The 16,481-nt window shown below is 44.2% G+C and overlaps 1 protein-coding gene across 5 annotated transcripts in view; it reads left to right on the forward strand.

Moving 5' to 3' along the window:
- The window catches only part of supt3h (SPT3 homolog, SAGA and STAGA complex component), an 82,746-nt gene extending 72,351 nt beyond the window's left edge, over positions 1-10,395 (forward strand). For all 5 annotated transcript variants that reach the window (XM_064330739.1, XM_064330755.1, XM_064330720.1 and 2 more), the window contains 5 exons: positions 19-131; positions 1,331-1,441; positions 1,757-1,939; positions 2,118-2,228; positions 8,900-10,395. In XM_064330739.1, coding sequence (XP_064186809.1) covers positions 19-131; positions 1,331-1,441; positions 1,757-1,939; positions 2,118-2,228; positions 8,900-8,941 — 560 coding nt within the window. In that variant the 3' untranslated portion in view covers positions 8,942-10,395. The remainder of the gene's footprint in view (positions 1-18; positions 132-1,330; positions 1,442-1,756; positions 1,940-2,117; positions 2,229-8,899) is intronic.
- The last annotated feature ends 6,086 nt before the right edge of the window (positions 10,396-16,481 follow it).

Here is a 16,481-nt window from a genome sequence, read left to right on the forward strand (position 1 = left end):
AGCTGTGTTCTCTTTCAGCCAAAAAGGCCTCAAAGTTTCGCGAGTGGCTGGACTGCAGCAGCATGGAGGTGAAGCCCAATGCCGTTTCCATGGAGATCCTGTCCTACCTGGCGTACGAGACTGTGGCTCAGGTGTGGCACGTTGCGGCGACTCTGCTGAGACTTGTGGAAACGGAGGATGTGAATCCTTCACCAGATTTCTGAAACGCCTAGCAACAGTCTCCTGGTTTCTCATTTTGCATTTTACTATTTCACTAAATCTCACATGAAATGGACGTATCTTCAGCATCCAGCTAAAGCAGCGGTTTTCAGTGCAGTGATAGTTTCCACAGCCTGGTACTGAATCCTACTGTACCAGTGCAAACTGTAGCTGGCTGCCATATTGGGCGGCACATACTTAGCTGCAGTTTTTCCCCAAGAGTGACACCTATGGTCAATTGGGTAACTGCAGTCTGCCTGCTCCAGCTGCTTGTATAATGCAGTCCTCTGCACCAGAGACTAAGGATCCTACTGCTGTGGAAAACTGCCCATGTTAATTCAAATCAAATCAATTTTATTTTAATAGCACTTTTTACAGAGAACTGTCGCAAAGACTTTACAGAGTAACAAAAGGATAATTGGGAAAAAACCAGGCCTGAACCCTCAAAAAGCAAGTGAGGTAAAGAGAAAAACTCCCCAATGGGAAGAAAAACTAGTCATGTAGCAAGAAAAAATCTCTGCAGGCTGACCCAGTGCATAGTAGAGGCAGAATGGATGTAACAGAAATGTAGGAAGAGATCTATTACAGAAAATAATCAAATGGGTTGAGCAGGCTACAGTTGAAGTATTAAACTGGTGAAGTAGAAGGTCCAGGTGAAGGGATGTATAAATATGCAGTTCAGAGGGTCTGGGTGATCCATCTGGGGCTCCAGGTTGTGACTTGAACAATGGCTGGATCATTCCACAAACTCAGGGTGAGGGGTGGGCAGAAGGCCAAGGCAAAAAGAAGGAAAAAGGGTAGAAGATTAGGCACTGTAGGAATTAGGAGAGTTACTGCAAATTTGGAGTGTAATATGGGAAGCCCTAGGGCACTATGCTGTGGCAGCATATCCAAAAAGTGGAAAGAGGGATGCACGCAACCATGGAAGTGATCCTCGACTGACAGTACCCCAACACGGCACAGAACAGCAAACCTGAGCATTCACATGTAGTGGCAGGGCAAGAACACAGTCAGCAGATCTCACGTAACAGCTCTTTAAGGTTAGTCTTTGAGTGGACAAAGTGCTTTTTTGATGAGGTCTCACCCTCCCTCCTTCCCTCCCTATCTCTTCCTTTGTCTCTCGCTCCCTCAGTTGGTGGACCTGGCACTGCTCGTTAAACAGGACATGACTCAGAAGACTGGAGATCCCTTCAGCCATGCCATATCAGCCTCCTTCATCCAGTATCATAACTCCACTGGCGAGGTGACCAACTGCCAAATTTTACCCCTGTCCTGTAACTTCCTCATGCATTCCCACACATACCCAGCTACCATACTTTACCCCCAATGCCTTTCCCATTTTCCCACTGTATGTGTGTGTGTGTGTGTCTGTGTACGTGTGCGTGTGTGTGTGCGTGTGCGTATGTGTGTGTGTGTGTGTGTGTGTGTGTGCATTTGTTGATGAATGTGTGTGCATGTGTTCATATGTGTTTATGAATGTGTGCATGTGTGTGTGTTTCAGTATGTAATATGCAAAGTTGAGGCGTTTCATTAGATCAGGGCGTATGTCTCTGTGCAGGTTCACCTCGCAGGCCAGGCTGTAACTGTCAAGCGAGATCCCGACTCGCCGGAAAACACCCCCCCGTCCACGCCCGGCGCCCCGCTGGCCCCCGCGCATCCGGGGAAGCTTCACTCTGTCGCCCAGGGCAACGGGGGGCTGGGCCAAGACGGCGGAAAATTCAAACAGAGGAAGAGAAAGAAGGTTAGCGACCCGGCCCGTGGGCGGGAGTTTGTGGATTGCATCCGCGGTTCTGCCTGTTAGTTCTGACCGCGTGTTTGCGGTTCTGCCTGTTGGTTCTGACCGTGCGTTTGCGGTTCTGCCTGTTGGTTTTGACCGTGCGTTTGCGGTTCTAACTGTCGCTGTTGGCGTTCTCCTGCAGAGTGCGGCCGCCGGCAGCTCGGAGGCCCAGAGCAGTGCCATCCAGCCGGCCCATATCAGAGAGGCCATCCGGCGCTACAGCCAGAGCGCCAGCCCCCTGTCGCCCTTCTCCGTACGTAACTCTGCTCTCTGATCCACAGCCCCCTGCTGTCCGTCTGCATGCGTAACAGCTCTGAGCCCCGAAATGTACACCTACCCTCCCACCCTGTCCCCCTGTCCCCCTGTCCCCCCCTACACCCCTGTACCCCTGTACCCCTGTCCCCCTGTCCCCCTGTCCCCCTGTCCCCCTGTCCCCCCGTCCCCCTGTACCTCTGCCCCCTGTCCCCCTGTCCCCCTGATCCACAGCTCTGTGAAATCTACGGCCTCCTGTGTCTTCCTTCTCTGTATGTGACAGCTATATATGTATAATCTCACTGTAGCCCCTCAAGTACTGGCATCGCTGAGATCGGTTTGTGTTTAGTATAATTCTTTTGGAGAGTTAAAGTGGAGTGGTTTTTTTTCATCTTAGAAATAAGAGAGGTTTTCATATTTATTTTTGTATATCTTCATTTTGTTTTGTTGTTATGAAAAAAATCTAGAGAAATACGATTGCCATGAGAACATTTTCAGTTCTTTTTTGTGTTCCATTCGTCAGAATGTTGTGGGAGGACTTGGTGGAATTTCGCAGCTTGTATTCAAAAGATCTAATAGCTTAAATGCAATGAAGGGGTAATTTACAATTTACTGAAGATTGATTCATTCATTCTGAAGCCAAGAGCAGCATGAGGAAGCAACTATCTTACTGTATATTGAGGAGTCCATTTTCATTTAATGTTTGTGACTCATTTTACAGTAATATCCCAGACAATTTAAAGCCTTATAAGAGTTTAGTTCAATTGTAAATTGGTCATTAAGTTTCTTAAAATCCCTCAGTAAATTTCGATATTTATTGACATTTAGGTTTTCCCACACAGCGCACTGCCATGTTTGCTTAAACGTAATTACATCATAAATCTAATCACATCATAAAATATCATACTAAAATGTATAAATTTCATTTTCCATCTGGCCGGCCATGTTCAGCTCCTTTGAAACGGACTTCAAATGCGCACACAGCACAGTTAAAAAAAAAAACTTTTCGTATCAGAGAATGTTATTTTAAAATTTATTAACGTGAGGATTTTTTTTTCCCCGTACGTCTGCATGTGAAAGTGTTTATTTTAGCGCTGAGAGGCTTTCTGCGTTCAGGCGTCGGAGCGCCGCGCGCGGTTTTTTGGCCGTCCCGTCTTCACGCGTGTCTCCTGGCCCGTCAGCCGCGCTCCATTTGCTGCCGACTTTTCCTTCTGTGTGTTAGCCGGACTCCCCCCGCGGAGCGAGGGGGCGCGGCGCCGCTCTCTGCCGAGGCTCCTGAGTCACGCGGACGGCGGAGCCGCTTCTGCGCTCGCTGGCTCACGGGCCTGTGGCTTCAGGCGTCTGTAGTCCTGCCACTCTAATCCTTTTTCACGGAAATTTCTCAGATGCTGTCGTTCTTTAAGTGAGCCTTCTCCTCCTCTTCCAAATAACGTCCTCTTCTTCATCCTCTCCTCTCCTCTCCTTCTCAGCAAGGCAAGCTAGCGATGTGAGTTCATACTCTGGCTTGTTAGCCTGTCTTATTTAGGTGCAGAACATTACATTACATTACATTACAGGCATTTAGAAGACGCTCTTATCCAGAGCGACTTACACAACTTTTACATAGCATTTTGCATTGTATCCATTTATACAGCTGGATATATACTGAAGCAATTCCGGTTAAGTACCTTGCTCAAGGGTACAACGGCAGTGTCCTTACCCGGGAATCGAACCTGCGACCTTTTGGTTACAAGCCCAGTTCCTTACCCACTCTGCTACACTCCGTCCAGAACAAACGGAACAGTCTAAATCATATTTTTTCCGCTGATTATTGATGGAGTGCTCTTGGATCTTTGAGTCACAAACAGTTTTGTGGACATTCGAATGGGAGAAAGAAAATGACTTCTGACTTTTACCAATTCATTGCTTAATACTCTTTACATGGCAATAAGAGAAGTCATGCTATACTGTTGACAGTGCGTTCCTGTTGACAGAATACTGAGTTTTCCTGCCAGCTCTAGCGTTAACCAAAGAATTTGACTCGTGGCTAAATGGGAAGCTGAGGGATTCCTGGCTTCTATGACCTTGGATTGACTGGACCCAGATCAGTTCCAGCAGGCCCCAAATTTCTATGACCTCGGACTGGCTGGTCCTGGATCAGGTCCAGCGCGCCCCAGACTCGGCGTCTCCGGGCCGATGCGACGGCAGCACATCGGAGCGCGCCGGTCTGTAATGGAGCCGAAAGGCAGCGCGGCTCGCTCGCCCTCCTGGGGGCAGTCTCTCTCTCTCTTCCTCTCTCTCTCTCTCTCTCTCTCTCGCACACACATCTGCTCAGCCCCATTCATGAATATGGAGCTGCCGGCGCTCTGTTTATGAAAGCATCACGTTACAGCTGTGGAAATGCTCCTCACTGCCAGTTTCCATGCTCTAGTCTCTGTTCCGTATTTGGGTGCGTCACTCCAAGTTTCTCCATAGTCCTGTGCCCGCCTCCCCCCTTCAAGGCTGATTTTGGTTTGTATTTTTCCCCTTTTTTCTTTTTTTTCTGAGACGGACGACTGTCTGTCTGTTCCCGGCCTTCAAAAAAAAAAAGACACACCAGGTTTATTGGACGCCGTCTCCTGGTAGAACCAATGGAGGTTGTGATGACTTGCGGGGACATTGTTCGCAGTGTCCATAGGTTGTCTTTGTCTCGCAAGAAAATGGAGGACATTGGCACTGTTGCAGGATGTGTTACGTTAGTGCTCCTCTCACTCCGGTACTGCTGACCAAGGGGGTTAGAGTTTTCATGTATCCTCACACACTACCCGGGGATCAGTGTATGCGTGAGTGTGTGTGTGTGTGTGTGTGTGTGGGTGTATGCGTGAGTGTGTGTGTGCATGTGTCTGTGTGTGTGCGTGTGTGTGTTTCATGTATCCTCACACACTACCCTGGTATCAGTTGGCTGTGTGCATGTGTGTGTGTTAGTTCCTGCTTGTTTATGTTTGTTTGTGTGGGTGTGTGCGTGTGCATGCGTGTATGCGTGTATGTGTGCACGTGTGTTTAGTGTTTGTGTGTGTGTTTATTTGTGTACGTGAGTGCGTGTATGTGCGTGTGTACACGCGTGCACCCATGTGTTTGTGTGTGTTAGTGTGTGTGTGTGTGTTTGTGTGTACGCGCACGCATGCGTGTTTGTTTGTGTGGGTGTGTATATGTATGGCTGAGTGCGTGAGGTCTGTGGAGTAGTGTATTTAAAGTTGTCTGAAGGGGGAGGGCTGCTCCCTGCCTCACAGTGCCTCACTGTAAAAGTAAGATTTATGAATGACTGCCTGGAGCCTTGAAGCCGTACAGTATGAGAGCGGCGATAAGTGAAATATAATCTGCTGTGGAGCCAGCCATCCCATAGACTGTGTGGTGTGGTGGACCATGGGGGAAACAGATTTGGATGAATTGTGCTGTTTGGAAAGATAGTGTATTGAAAATTTGGAACATATATCTTTGGAAGGAGAATAATAAAATGAATGTGCAGTATCTTCCTGTCAATCACCGAAATGAATTTATTTTCTCACTTTCTTTGGCGTAATAAATTTGTTTATATTTTTGTGACCGTTCAAATTGAGTATAGCAGTTACAGATCTTCTGAAATCTCAAAACGTTCACGAAGCCGTGATTTTTCCTTTTTTTTAACATCGTAAAAAAGCCGAACCTTTCTGTGCTAAACAGGAGTCGCTGTGATCGTTTTTGGTCTGCACACGTGCGTCTCCATGGTTCTCAGCCACGCCCCTGTCCTGTCTTTATTAGCAGATGTGGGATGTTTTGGTCAGAGAGACATGTGAGAATAATCGGCTATTATTCTCCACTCCGGGAATAAAAATGATTAATAACAGAAACAAAGGAGAGCAGTGAAAGTGTCCAAGAGCGAGGAAAAGGGATTGCAGTTGGATTTTCTTAAAAGGATACTGAATCAGAGGCAGTGTTTCTGAACAGGAAGTTCATGTATGTTTCGACAGGAAGGCAATTGGTTTTGGGTACTGTACTGTTCGACTTGCCCTTTAGCTTCCCCTCATTAGCATTGGAAGTCATTTCTAATTATTTCGTTTTTTGTGGATTGAATTCACCCTTTTCCAAGTCCTGGCGAGTGAATTAGGTTGTGCGTTTAAGAGGATATCCATAAAATTGATCGAGACTACTGTAGTTAAGCCTTACACTGATGTAAATGATTTCCCATCAGGCCTTTCGTTCTGAATGCTAATGCTTCAAGTGGGCATGTACACCTTCGTTCCTATGTTCCATTGATACCAAATCCGTCTCTCTATGCAGAAGCGTTTTGAGAATTTTCCCTTTTTAACGAGTCTGCAGTTCCTGTTAATATTTTATGGTGGTTTAGGTACCACCAGCATCTTGCATCGCAAGCTTTGAACTGACTAATATAATAGATATTTTTTTCTAATATATGTATTAAATAAAACAGTTTGAGATAATGAGTCACACAGGGATGGACATAATGAAGCACACAGAGGTTTTCATTTGGGGAAAAAAGATCAGGAAAGACGCTTGACAGACAGCGGGAGCACGATTACAGGCAGGCTCGTTAAAAAGGGAAAATTCTCACGGGTGGCTCTGCCACTGACGTCCGCTTTGATGTAGGAGCTGAAAATCCAAAAAATGCTTTGCTATACTGTAATGATGATCGTATTCATTATTCCAGCGCACAAACAGAAGGCCGCACGTGGGGTTTGTAACTGTTTGCCAGCTGTAACAGGAGGAGTAGTATAAACAGCACAAAGGAGGGGGTTCTGAAAACAGCTCTGGTGTCCTCAAATGCCTCTACCCTGCCCCTCCACACCGCCTGACTGACTTTGGAGGGGCACCATTACCCCCAGTTCACACAGTGTGGCCAACATTTTATGTGCTTTGAGAAACCCAACCAAGCAAAACCATATAGTCCATTTGCCCTTCAAAAAGGAGCGTCAGTTCCCAGTTACCCTGATGTGATGGAGTAAAAACAATTACAGCTTTCTTTAATCATAAATTCTGAAATAGTCACCAAGAGTTGGCCGAACCTTGCATTTTGTCAAGTAAACAGAGTGTTCCAGCGTGATAAAGTTTATTGCTTCATCTGCCCATTCTCTATGGCTTGATTCTCAGCTCTTTGGCTGTTTTTTAACAGTGGGTCATGTTTTATAAACATGTTTAATTATGGGGGGGGGATGATTTGATTTGTTTTGGACTAAAGAATAAAAACTTTGAAGGATTGGGGGATTTTTTTTTTTTTTTAAAGTGAATACGGCTGAAAGCATTTGTGCTGATCTAGTTCCGTATTTCTATATTTTTATTCACACTCCCAAAACAGATGTAAAAATGTTCCCTTTTCTCTTGAAGCTGCTTTGGCAGATGTGATTGCTGCACACGCCTGTTTGGGGTGGTTTATGGAGTGTGCAGTATATTTTGAGCCGTAAGAATTTATTGCTTGTGGAGCTGATGTACGGACTGAGCCTTTTTCCAGATACATGTCCAGTTCGGTTTGTCCCAGGAGGCTGAAATGTCAGGCATATATTTGATGGCTCTCTTATCATATGGTGTATGTACTCCGTGTGTTATAAAGGCTTTACTGAGTCTTTTCCCAGTCCTGTGCGGTGGTGTTATGTCCTTATCGTATGAGGAAATTTGTGATCAGGTGGTCTATTGAAATAATTGATGTCATTACACTGAAATTCTGCATAATTCAGCAATTCAGGTTTAGGGAGTGAATTTTGCCTAGAGATTCTGCATTGTTCTCCATATTTTCAAATGTAATGGCTTATTGTTATAGATGGATTAAGATTGATATTTTTTACTGCTCTATCCAGTGGTTCAACCACATTAGTTTCTGTCAGAGTCCCTGCCTAGGGCAATGACTCAAGCGTGCACTCCAAAACTTGTTAAATATGTCACTGTTTAATAGCATTTTGTTATTGTCTTTGGTGTTGGCAGTAGAGATTGTGTGTTATTATCATGCAATGTAGGCGTTGTTAGCTACATTGGAGTCCACTAGTGAACACTTGTATGCCATGCTGTACTGGAAATCTGTGGTAGACAGTGTTAGGGAACATTTGAATCCTCAGCATCCCGCCCCACTGATCTGCCAAATGGTGAGCGACTTTTGCGTAAAATATATACCCACGGTTGGACTCAGTTTGAAAAGCAGTTTGTGTCGGAAAGTACTTGCCATGGCAACTTAAATTTAGAATGTAATTACTCACTTAAATTTCCCTTCTTTTTGACTTTGTGAACCCGAACGGTCACTTTAAATTTATTCTTTTTTTTTTGTCTGGAATTCTAATATGCTATTCCGTAAGGCACCGTAATCAAGTGCTCCATGATTAAACCAGTGACTTTCAGGAGAGAGTGTCTTTTTCACTGTTGGTATATTTCCTGTTCTTTTAATAGCAGGACTGGCCGTCTGTGCTTCCACAGCCAGAGATGTTTGGGTACCAAAACAAAATGTGACGTTCCTGCCAACACCGTCTACAACATCAGACAACAGGGTCTGTGACTCTCCTCTGTGATAATTAAAAGCAGATTTTCATCATTTTTTTCTCCGTCTCTTTCTCTTCCTCTCTCTCCCTGATTTCGCCCCCCTCTCTCTCTCTCTTTCTGCTTCTCTCTCTCTCTCTCTCTCTCTTTCTGCTTGTCTCTCTCTCTCTCTCGCTGTCTGTCTGTCTCTCTCTCTCTCAGAGTGCCTACCGCAGAAGCGGGATGACTTTCCTGGCCTGCTGATTGGCTGGGGGCCTCAGGAGCACACAACCGAATTGCCACTACCCAAAGAAGACGTTCCCCCTCCTCTTCCTCTCTCCTACCCCCATCAGAGGAAGGATATGCGGCCCCCATGTGTCTCTTGTTTACTGGCTGCAGCATTGGCTTAATTGAGGAAGGAAGTTTGGCAGCAGAGTGTAGGTTGTCAGGAATGTGGGCGGCGCCGTCTCTGTGTGGCTGGCAGGAGAAGCAGTGTCAGTCTGCAGAACTCCTTCAACAAAAACAAACTGGGTTTCATCTTGTGCGTATAAAACTTTACAGCTCAATTGAGTAAACGCTTTTGTACTTGTTATTTCATTTCATTGTACGTTTTCTTTACTGACAAAGCCGTTCTGATTTACGACGAAGAATGTCACGAAACCTCTTACTACAGTAGAACAAAGACCTGAAACAAATGTACAGATCTCTTACATTGACGTAAAGGTCAAACTGAGAAGTCAAGCAGTACTCAATAAAATATATACATATTTGTACGTCAAAATAAGTGTGCAGCGCTGGAATTAAGCTGCCTAGCCTAGCTATAATAGACTAACACTAGGTTTATATGCAGAATGCCATAGAGGGATGTTGGGCAGACGCTGAAGTCACCTCACTGCTGAGCAGCCCCTTGTAAAAATGTATTTAATGGGAGGTGTGACTTAGGGGGCAGTCGAGGGCTTTGGTTGCTGTGGGGTTCACTCCCTGGTAACTGTTAGCAGTGGGAGGCAGTGTGACAGTTCTCTTGCAGCAGTCAGGCAAACTAAGATAGAGGCACAGCGGTCAGGTAAACCCCATAATAAAATTACATTGAGTCCCCTATACAATATGAGTGTAAACCCAATACGGTATTTAAATAGACTTGTTGAGGTGTTGCTTCAAGCAGAGGAACAGCAGGTCTATGCACCATGGTAGAGAAACATAGACCATCCAACACCTCTGTAGAACTTGCACAGAGCAGTCCAGAACATAGCTTTAGGTGCCATGTTGGTTCAGGGACTTGGGGGTTGGGAACCGTTTCTGTGACATAAGCATGAGGTCATCTTCCTTCATTTATATTCTCCATCCCTCCCAGTCCTCCACTGCCTTGCTTGTTTACATATGCCCTGAGGTACCTGTGAGATTTTCAGAAGTTAAAAAAAATACAGATTCCATCACGTCATCAACTCGTTTTAGTCAACTAGTAGTGCCGCCTCCTATGATGCCTTGACTCGAGGGGTTTTTGAAAGTGGATAGTTATGTTTTCAGCCACTGATTAGAATGTTAAATTGTACTCCTAAGCAGTTGGATATAAAATTATCAACACATTGAATAACCAAGGCTTTGAATCTGGATTTGTGTCCTGTGATGTAGATGTTTTTTTTTTCCATTTAAGTAGTTGTATTGTTCAGTTTTGTAAATCCTTATGTCAAAATGGCACAATAAAGCATTGTTTTTTTTTTATTGAAATGGTTTGCGGGATCAATGTCTCTTTCCTGTATCATTGTCTCAATGTCTCTTTCCTGTATCATTTAAAGTGTTATTACTCAAGAACTGCTAACTGAGTTTGGAGCTTAAAATTTCAGGTAGGGCACTGCTATTGTACCCATGAGGACAGTGCTTATCCTGAATTGCTTCTGTAAGTACCGAGCGTTTAAAACATTTAAGCTCTGCAGGTCTCTCTGGACAAGTGCATTTGCTATGCAAATGATAATAAAACTGCTAATTAAAATCATGTTACTATAAGACTACGGCCAGTAGTCTAACATGTCAGTGCAAACCAAAAGACATGTTTGGAAGTATTATAAATTATTTATAAACCACATATACTGAGACATCTAACCATTACTGTTGTGTCATTACACTGTTTGTTACATGAATGCTGTGCATTCATCGTCATTAAGGAGCACAGACTCTATTAATGAGTAATTTGTATAACTAGTTACAGTATGAAGCAAAGTGACTATTCCAAATGGGCTGCTAGCCATGAGCTGACCAGCCCTCCCACCCCCTTCTAACTGCTGGTGATGTCACTGGAGCCGGGCTGCTTCTGTAAGTCAGGAAGTGTGGAGTTATCAGCAAAAATAAATATTTCGGAATGACGGAATATCCACCGTACGTAAAAAGAACATTGATATTCTCAGAGACTTCATGCAGGCAGCCAATTTAGCTCAAAACACAACGCAAGCCTGTACCGCAAACACATTAGCATGCAGAACATATTCAGAGTGTTTGTAGATCCGACACTGTAATGGGATTATGCTTATTTATTTGTCTGCAGTCGGAAGCACCTGCATTAATTCAAAACCTGACTTTAACTTGGCTTTATAACGGTCTTAAAACCCTAGATCCAAGCGTTTGGCTCCATCCAAAGAAATATATATCCTCAAGTATACGAGTATCTAAAACAAATCGGGTCTCCAGCGAAAGTAAATAAATGAAGCTGCGGCCTTTAAAAGTGCATAAAGCATGGTACATTCTGCATACTTTCCCTCTGTTTTTACAGCGTGAATTTAAACACTGTTTATTATTGTGACTCTTTCTGCCAGGATATGGCCGACTTTTTTCCCCCTGTGCAGAGGGTCATTAGAGCTGCTTTTAAGCGCTCAGTGTTTAGGCAAAACTCCGCGCCGTACAAAGATCTCTTGCTCACACCAAAGGAGTCTTCCTTTAGCTTTTGTCTCGGGCTCCAGCCAAACACACCACAAGGACATCTTTGTTTTCGAAGAATACTCTCTTTCTTTCTGGGGTGTCTCTGTTCCTGCGTTTCGGTGTCTGTCTGCTGTGGGGTTGAATCTGGAGCAAAGCAGCTCATTACCTTTTGACGGTTTAGAGCGAAGACAGCGGAGGTCACGCGGGGCTGAAAACCAGAACCAGGCAGGCTGCCAAGCAACATCTCAGGGACACGCGCCCACCGTCTTTCTCAGTCTCATTATCACCTCGGATGCACTTGCCATCAACTTCATCTCTGCCATTGTCGTCCCCACACGTACGCACACAGTTGTCTTCACGTACGCACGTACGCACACAGTTGTCTTCACCACAACACAGTTGTGTTCACCACAACTGCCTAAGGTACATCACCACCACCACCATCATCATCAGCACTACCTGAGGCACAGGTCAGCATATTCATTAGTGCCATCAGCCATGGTTTGGAACTAATGCCAATGCCATCCCAATGACAACTATTGTAAGTGACCAAAAAAATGGAAGAATTAATTTTTGGCCTATACTTTTTCTGTGGTACCATGCAACCATGAGGGGATGTATTTCCCAAACACTGATGCTTTGCTTTGAAGTAAGATATCATCATGCAGCATCACACCAACACTTTGGATCTTGGGCAGTTCCTTCTGGCCTTCACACTTTGCTCTTGCCATCACTCTGATACAAGTGAATCTTGGTCTTATCTGTCCACAAGACCTTTTTCCAGAACTCTGCAGGCTTTTTTAGGTACTTCTTAGCTAACTGTAACCTGGCCATCATGTTTTTGCAGCTAACTAGTGCTTTGCATCTTGCAGTGTAGCCTATGTAGTTCTGTTCCTGAAGTCTTCTGCTGACTGTAGTCACTGACACATCCATACCTGGCTCCTGAAAAGTGTTTCTGATGTGTAGGGTTTTTTTCTCTATTATGGTGAGAATTCTTCATTCTGCAACTGTAGAGGTCTTCCAGGTCTTTTTGTGATTTGTGGGCTGACCAGTGCTCTTTTCTTAATGATATTCCAAACAGTTTATTTTAGTATGCCAAAGGTTTGGCCTGTCTAGGACTGCTTTTCCTATTCCTCAGCCTCATAATGGCTTCCTTGACTTTCATTGGCACAATGTCCTCATGTTGACAAATGCCAATACCAGCCTCCAAAGACAATGAAAAGCCTAGAATTAAGACAAGATACTGAAAGCTCTCTAATATCAGCACTAAGGAAACACGTGTGAAGCCATTCCCTAACATGGTGCTCTGAAATGAGGGGATTGTGTTAAAAGTGCTGTAATTTCTACATGTTGAAATCAAAATGTATAAAAATGCAATTTAATGAAAGCTGAGTGTACTCTTTAACCATGTCTGACTTGTTTGATTACAAATCTAAAACTGTGTAGTACAGAGCCTAATCAAGAAAGGATCTTTGTTTTTGCCCTAAAGTATGGAGCTCACTGTATATGTATGTATGTATTAATTTGATTCATTATTCTGTATCCAACCAGATTACCCAAGCAAAGCAGCCTCCAACTCACATGTGAAACACAAAGAGGGAAGAAATATCATGGGTAACTGAAACATGTGATAAGTAGCCTTTGTCCTGTGATAAACTTGTTCTCATCACACTTTGGGAACGGGCTCCAGCCAGTGCTAACCCCTCCCCACCCCCCACCCCCCACCCCCACTCCCAAAAACCCAGGCCTTTCACACGCCGCCGGCCCAGCTAATTATTTTAAAATAACAGCCAGTTTCGAACAACTTCGTTTTTCTTCTAGAGTGGGAGAAAGTAATCTGTTTTGCTTAGCTTGGCGTTTGAAAGTGGCTCTGGATATCGGACACCTCTCGGAGGGGGAACTTGGCAGGCGGAGCCGTATCTGGGAGGCCGCGGGGGCACCTGGGTGTCCAGCCGCCTGACGAGAAACAGGCAGCGATTCACGAGCACGGCGGCAGAACCGCGTCTCTTTAAACAGGTGGTCCTGGAGCGCGCCGTGTTTATCCTGGGGCCGCGGAGCCTTCCTGAGCAGCGTCTGCGCTCGCGGCGGCGCGATGGGATTGATGGCTACGCTTCCACCGGCGTGAATTTATGCGACTCCGGATTTTCCCGATTTTGTGAAACTTTTTTTTTTTTTGAATGGAAAGGAGCCTTGTGTGCTTAAAAATTAAACGTGTTCAACTTTATAAATCCATTGGGGTTGGGGGGGGGGCATTTGGCCTGACTGCGTATTAAGGCAGAAACGGTTGTTGGCTTAATTTAACCTCTCACCTTGTTGAGATTAGTAACAAACCATTCTGATGGCCTAATTCAAGGTAGCATAGGGCTGATGTAGACGTAGACCTACTCAAATAACGTCTTACCACTTTTCCAGACAAAAGTATTTGTTTCAAAACATATTTCTTGCGTCGCTTTTTTGTTTGCCTCTTTTTTGTCTGGTAATTTCACATGTAAATCCTAATGGAAACATTGAGATGTGACAAGTTTCCATTTTTAAAATGCAAAAAAAAATAATACAAGAACTAGCAAATAATAAAGATTAATGTCCGAAAGTAGGCCTACTTGAGTAAATGGAATGTCATTACATGCCATTTGTGTGAACTCCATTGAATAAATAGTTGAGGTGTTGGTTTTGTCATCATACTACGGGTATCAAACATAAAAATGTTCAAAAAGATATCAGTCTGCTTATATCTATCCACGTCTGTGTGTCATTCTGTTGATTCTGTGATATGCATGTCATGTTATCCAGTCGTGTGTCTGGCAAGTAAATCATTTTGGGGAAAAATCATCTTGTTATTTAAACTTTTCTGTGTGTGAGAGAGAGAGAGAGTGAGTCATTCTTGCATTGTTCCTCTCCTCTGTTGTTTGTCCTTGTGGTTTTCAGTTCCAGTCTCTCATTTAAAAACAAATCTGAGCTGGTTTGGTCTGTGCCCATCAGTGACTGTCAGATTAAAAGGCAACATCATCATATTATCTCAATCAGGACTCTCTAGACACAGTGTCTGTTTCCAGTGTTGAATGCCCTCTTGATTGAGGGATATCATGGTGTATATTTAGAAATTGTATGATGGGGGAGAATTTCGATTTGTGTATACTGTGGATTGCATAATCGCTTGGTGGAATTTTGTCGTATTTCCCAGAATTCACTATGCCTACTCTGTGCAGACAAGCCCAGACTCTCTCCTCTCTCCCCTCTCCCCTCTCCTCTCCGTGGGCAGCCAGTTTCTTTACTCCAGTTTATCTGGAGCCTGACAGTGCTGGGAGAGTTGTAGCCTACGAGAAAGCACTTTCAGCAGTAACAAAAATAAAATCTGCAGTGATTTCTTTTTTCCAAAAAAATCAGGCTTCCTGTGTGTTTCATGGAGACAGCTCAGTAGACACCTCATCTCGCTGGTTTACTCTAAATGTGGAAATATCATTTCATTCCGCCTCTGTGTTACACATCCTGTCCTGCCAACACACACACATGCTGTTCTCCTCTCCTGCTCTCTTGGCTGTCAAACATTGTCCCCTTCCAGTTGGAGACCAAATATTTGTCAACAAATGATAGGATGTGTATATCTGGGTATCCTCGAAATAGGATACAGAAGAAAAAAAATTCAGTGGATATACCGCTTCCTTTTTTTTTTCAAAAGGGAAAGATGCTAAAAGATGCTGATGCTGAATAGAGCTTCTAAAACTACGTAAACTTCAGAAATGGATTGTGAAATAGCGAAAGGCTGCCCATGTTTGCACATAATCCACAGTGCAGTACTGCACGCTATCCTCCTGTGAACAAGCAAACAGAGAGAGACAAAGTGTGACACCTCTGGCTCCAGACAGACCGGGCCTGCAACGCCCTCTACTGGCCATATGCAGCCATTCGCTCTGTGCCTCTCTGTGGTTCTATCCCAAGTGGGAATCATTTTAGTCAGACAGGCCCATAGGACAGACAGGGGGATAGCCATGTTAAGACTAGGCTGCACAAAAAGAGCCGGTACACTGTGTTACAATTATGTTTTAAAAATTTTCATTAGGCAGAGCACTCACTTGAAGAAATGAAATACTACATTTGAAGTGGCAAAATAAATTACAGACAAAAAAGCAGTTTTGAAATGTTTCTCTTGGTAGGTATTTTCTTTTTCTTTTTTGCACCGGTAAAAGGAAATGTTTGTACCCGGAAAGATACATTTGTACATAATTCTAAAAGAAATGCAGCAGCAATTCTACAGTTTATAATCGCTTATAGTTATTGTTTCATAGGTATAGTATAATATAGTAGGCACTTATGTCCAATGTGGATTCCAACAGAGATAAGTAAAAAACGGTACTTAACCGTTAAACAATTTTTATATGATATTACGATACATGACAATATACTGTGCGTTTTATCTCAGGCAGAAAAACATCCTGGCACTGTTCTCTATTTCCAGTAGCCTAAGATACTCTGGTTGTAGTGGGCCTGGACTGGTCCAGCAGAGGCTGGTCTAGCTGTGCTGAATCTGGCTGATGACAGAAGAGACCTGAGTTGGAGGCCTCAGAAACTGCAGCTGGTTGTAAAGCTGGGACTCCTGTAGCTTCCCCTTATAGATTTCTAGCTTGAGCCAAAATGGCTCAGTTTTGTAACAGAGACTTTGGGATCCTAGGTCCTTACAAGCCTGTCTCCACCACTCTCATTTTACATAAGGAGCAGAAGGTCAAGCTCTGTCCCATCTCACCGTATCAGTAATAGCAGAAATACTTGTCGGATCATCTATGTGTCCATGCTTCCTGTTCCACACAGGAGAAGTATGCCTTACCATGTGAATGTGCTCCCACACAGCCAAAACTGCTGCTGGGGCAGGAAGAAGCTCTCTTGGGGAATCCCCAGATGTCCT

The sequence above is a fragment of the Anguilla rostrata genome, chromosome 1 (assembly GCF_018555375.3).
Source record: "Anguilla rostrata isolate EN2019 chromosome 1, ASM1855537v3, whole genome shotgun sequence".
NCBI classification, from domain to species: Eukaryota; Metazoa; Chordata; class Actinopteri; order Anguilliformes; family Anguillidae; genus Anguilla; species Anguilla rostrata.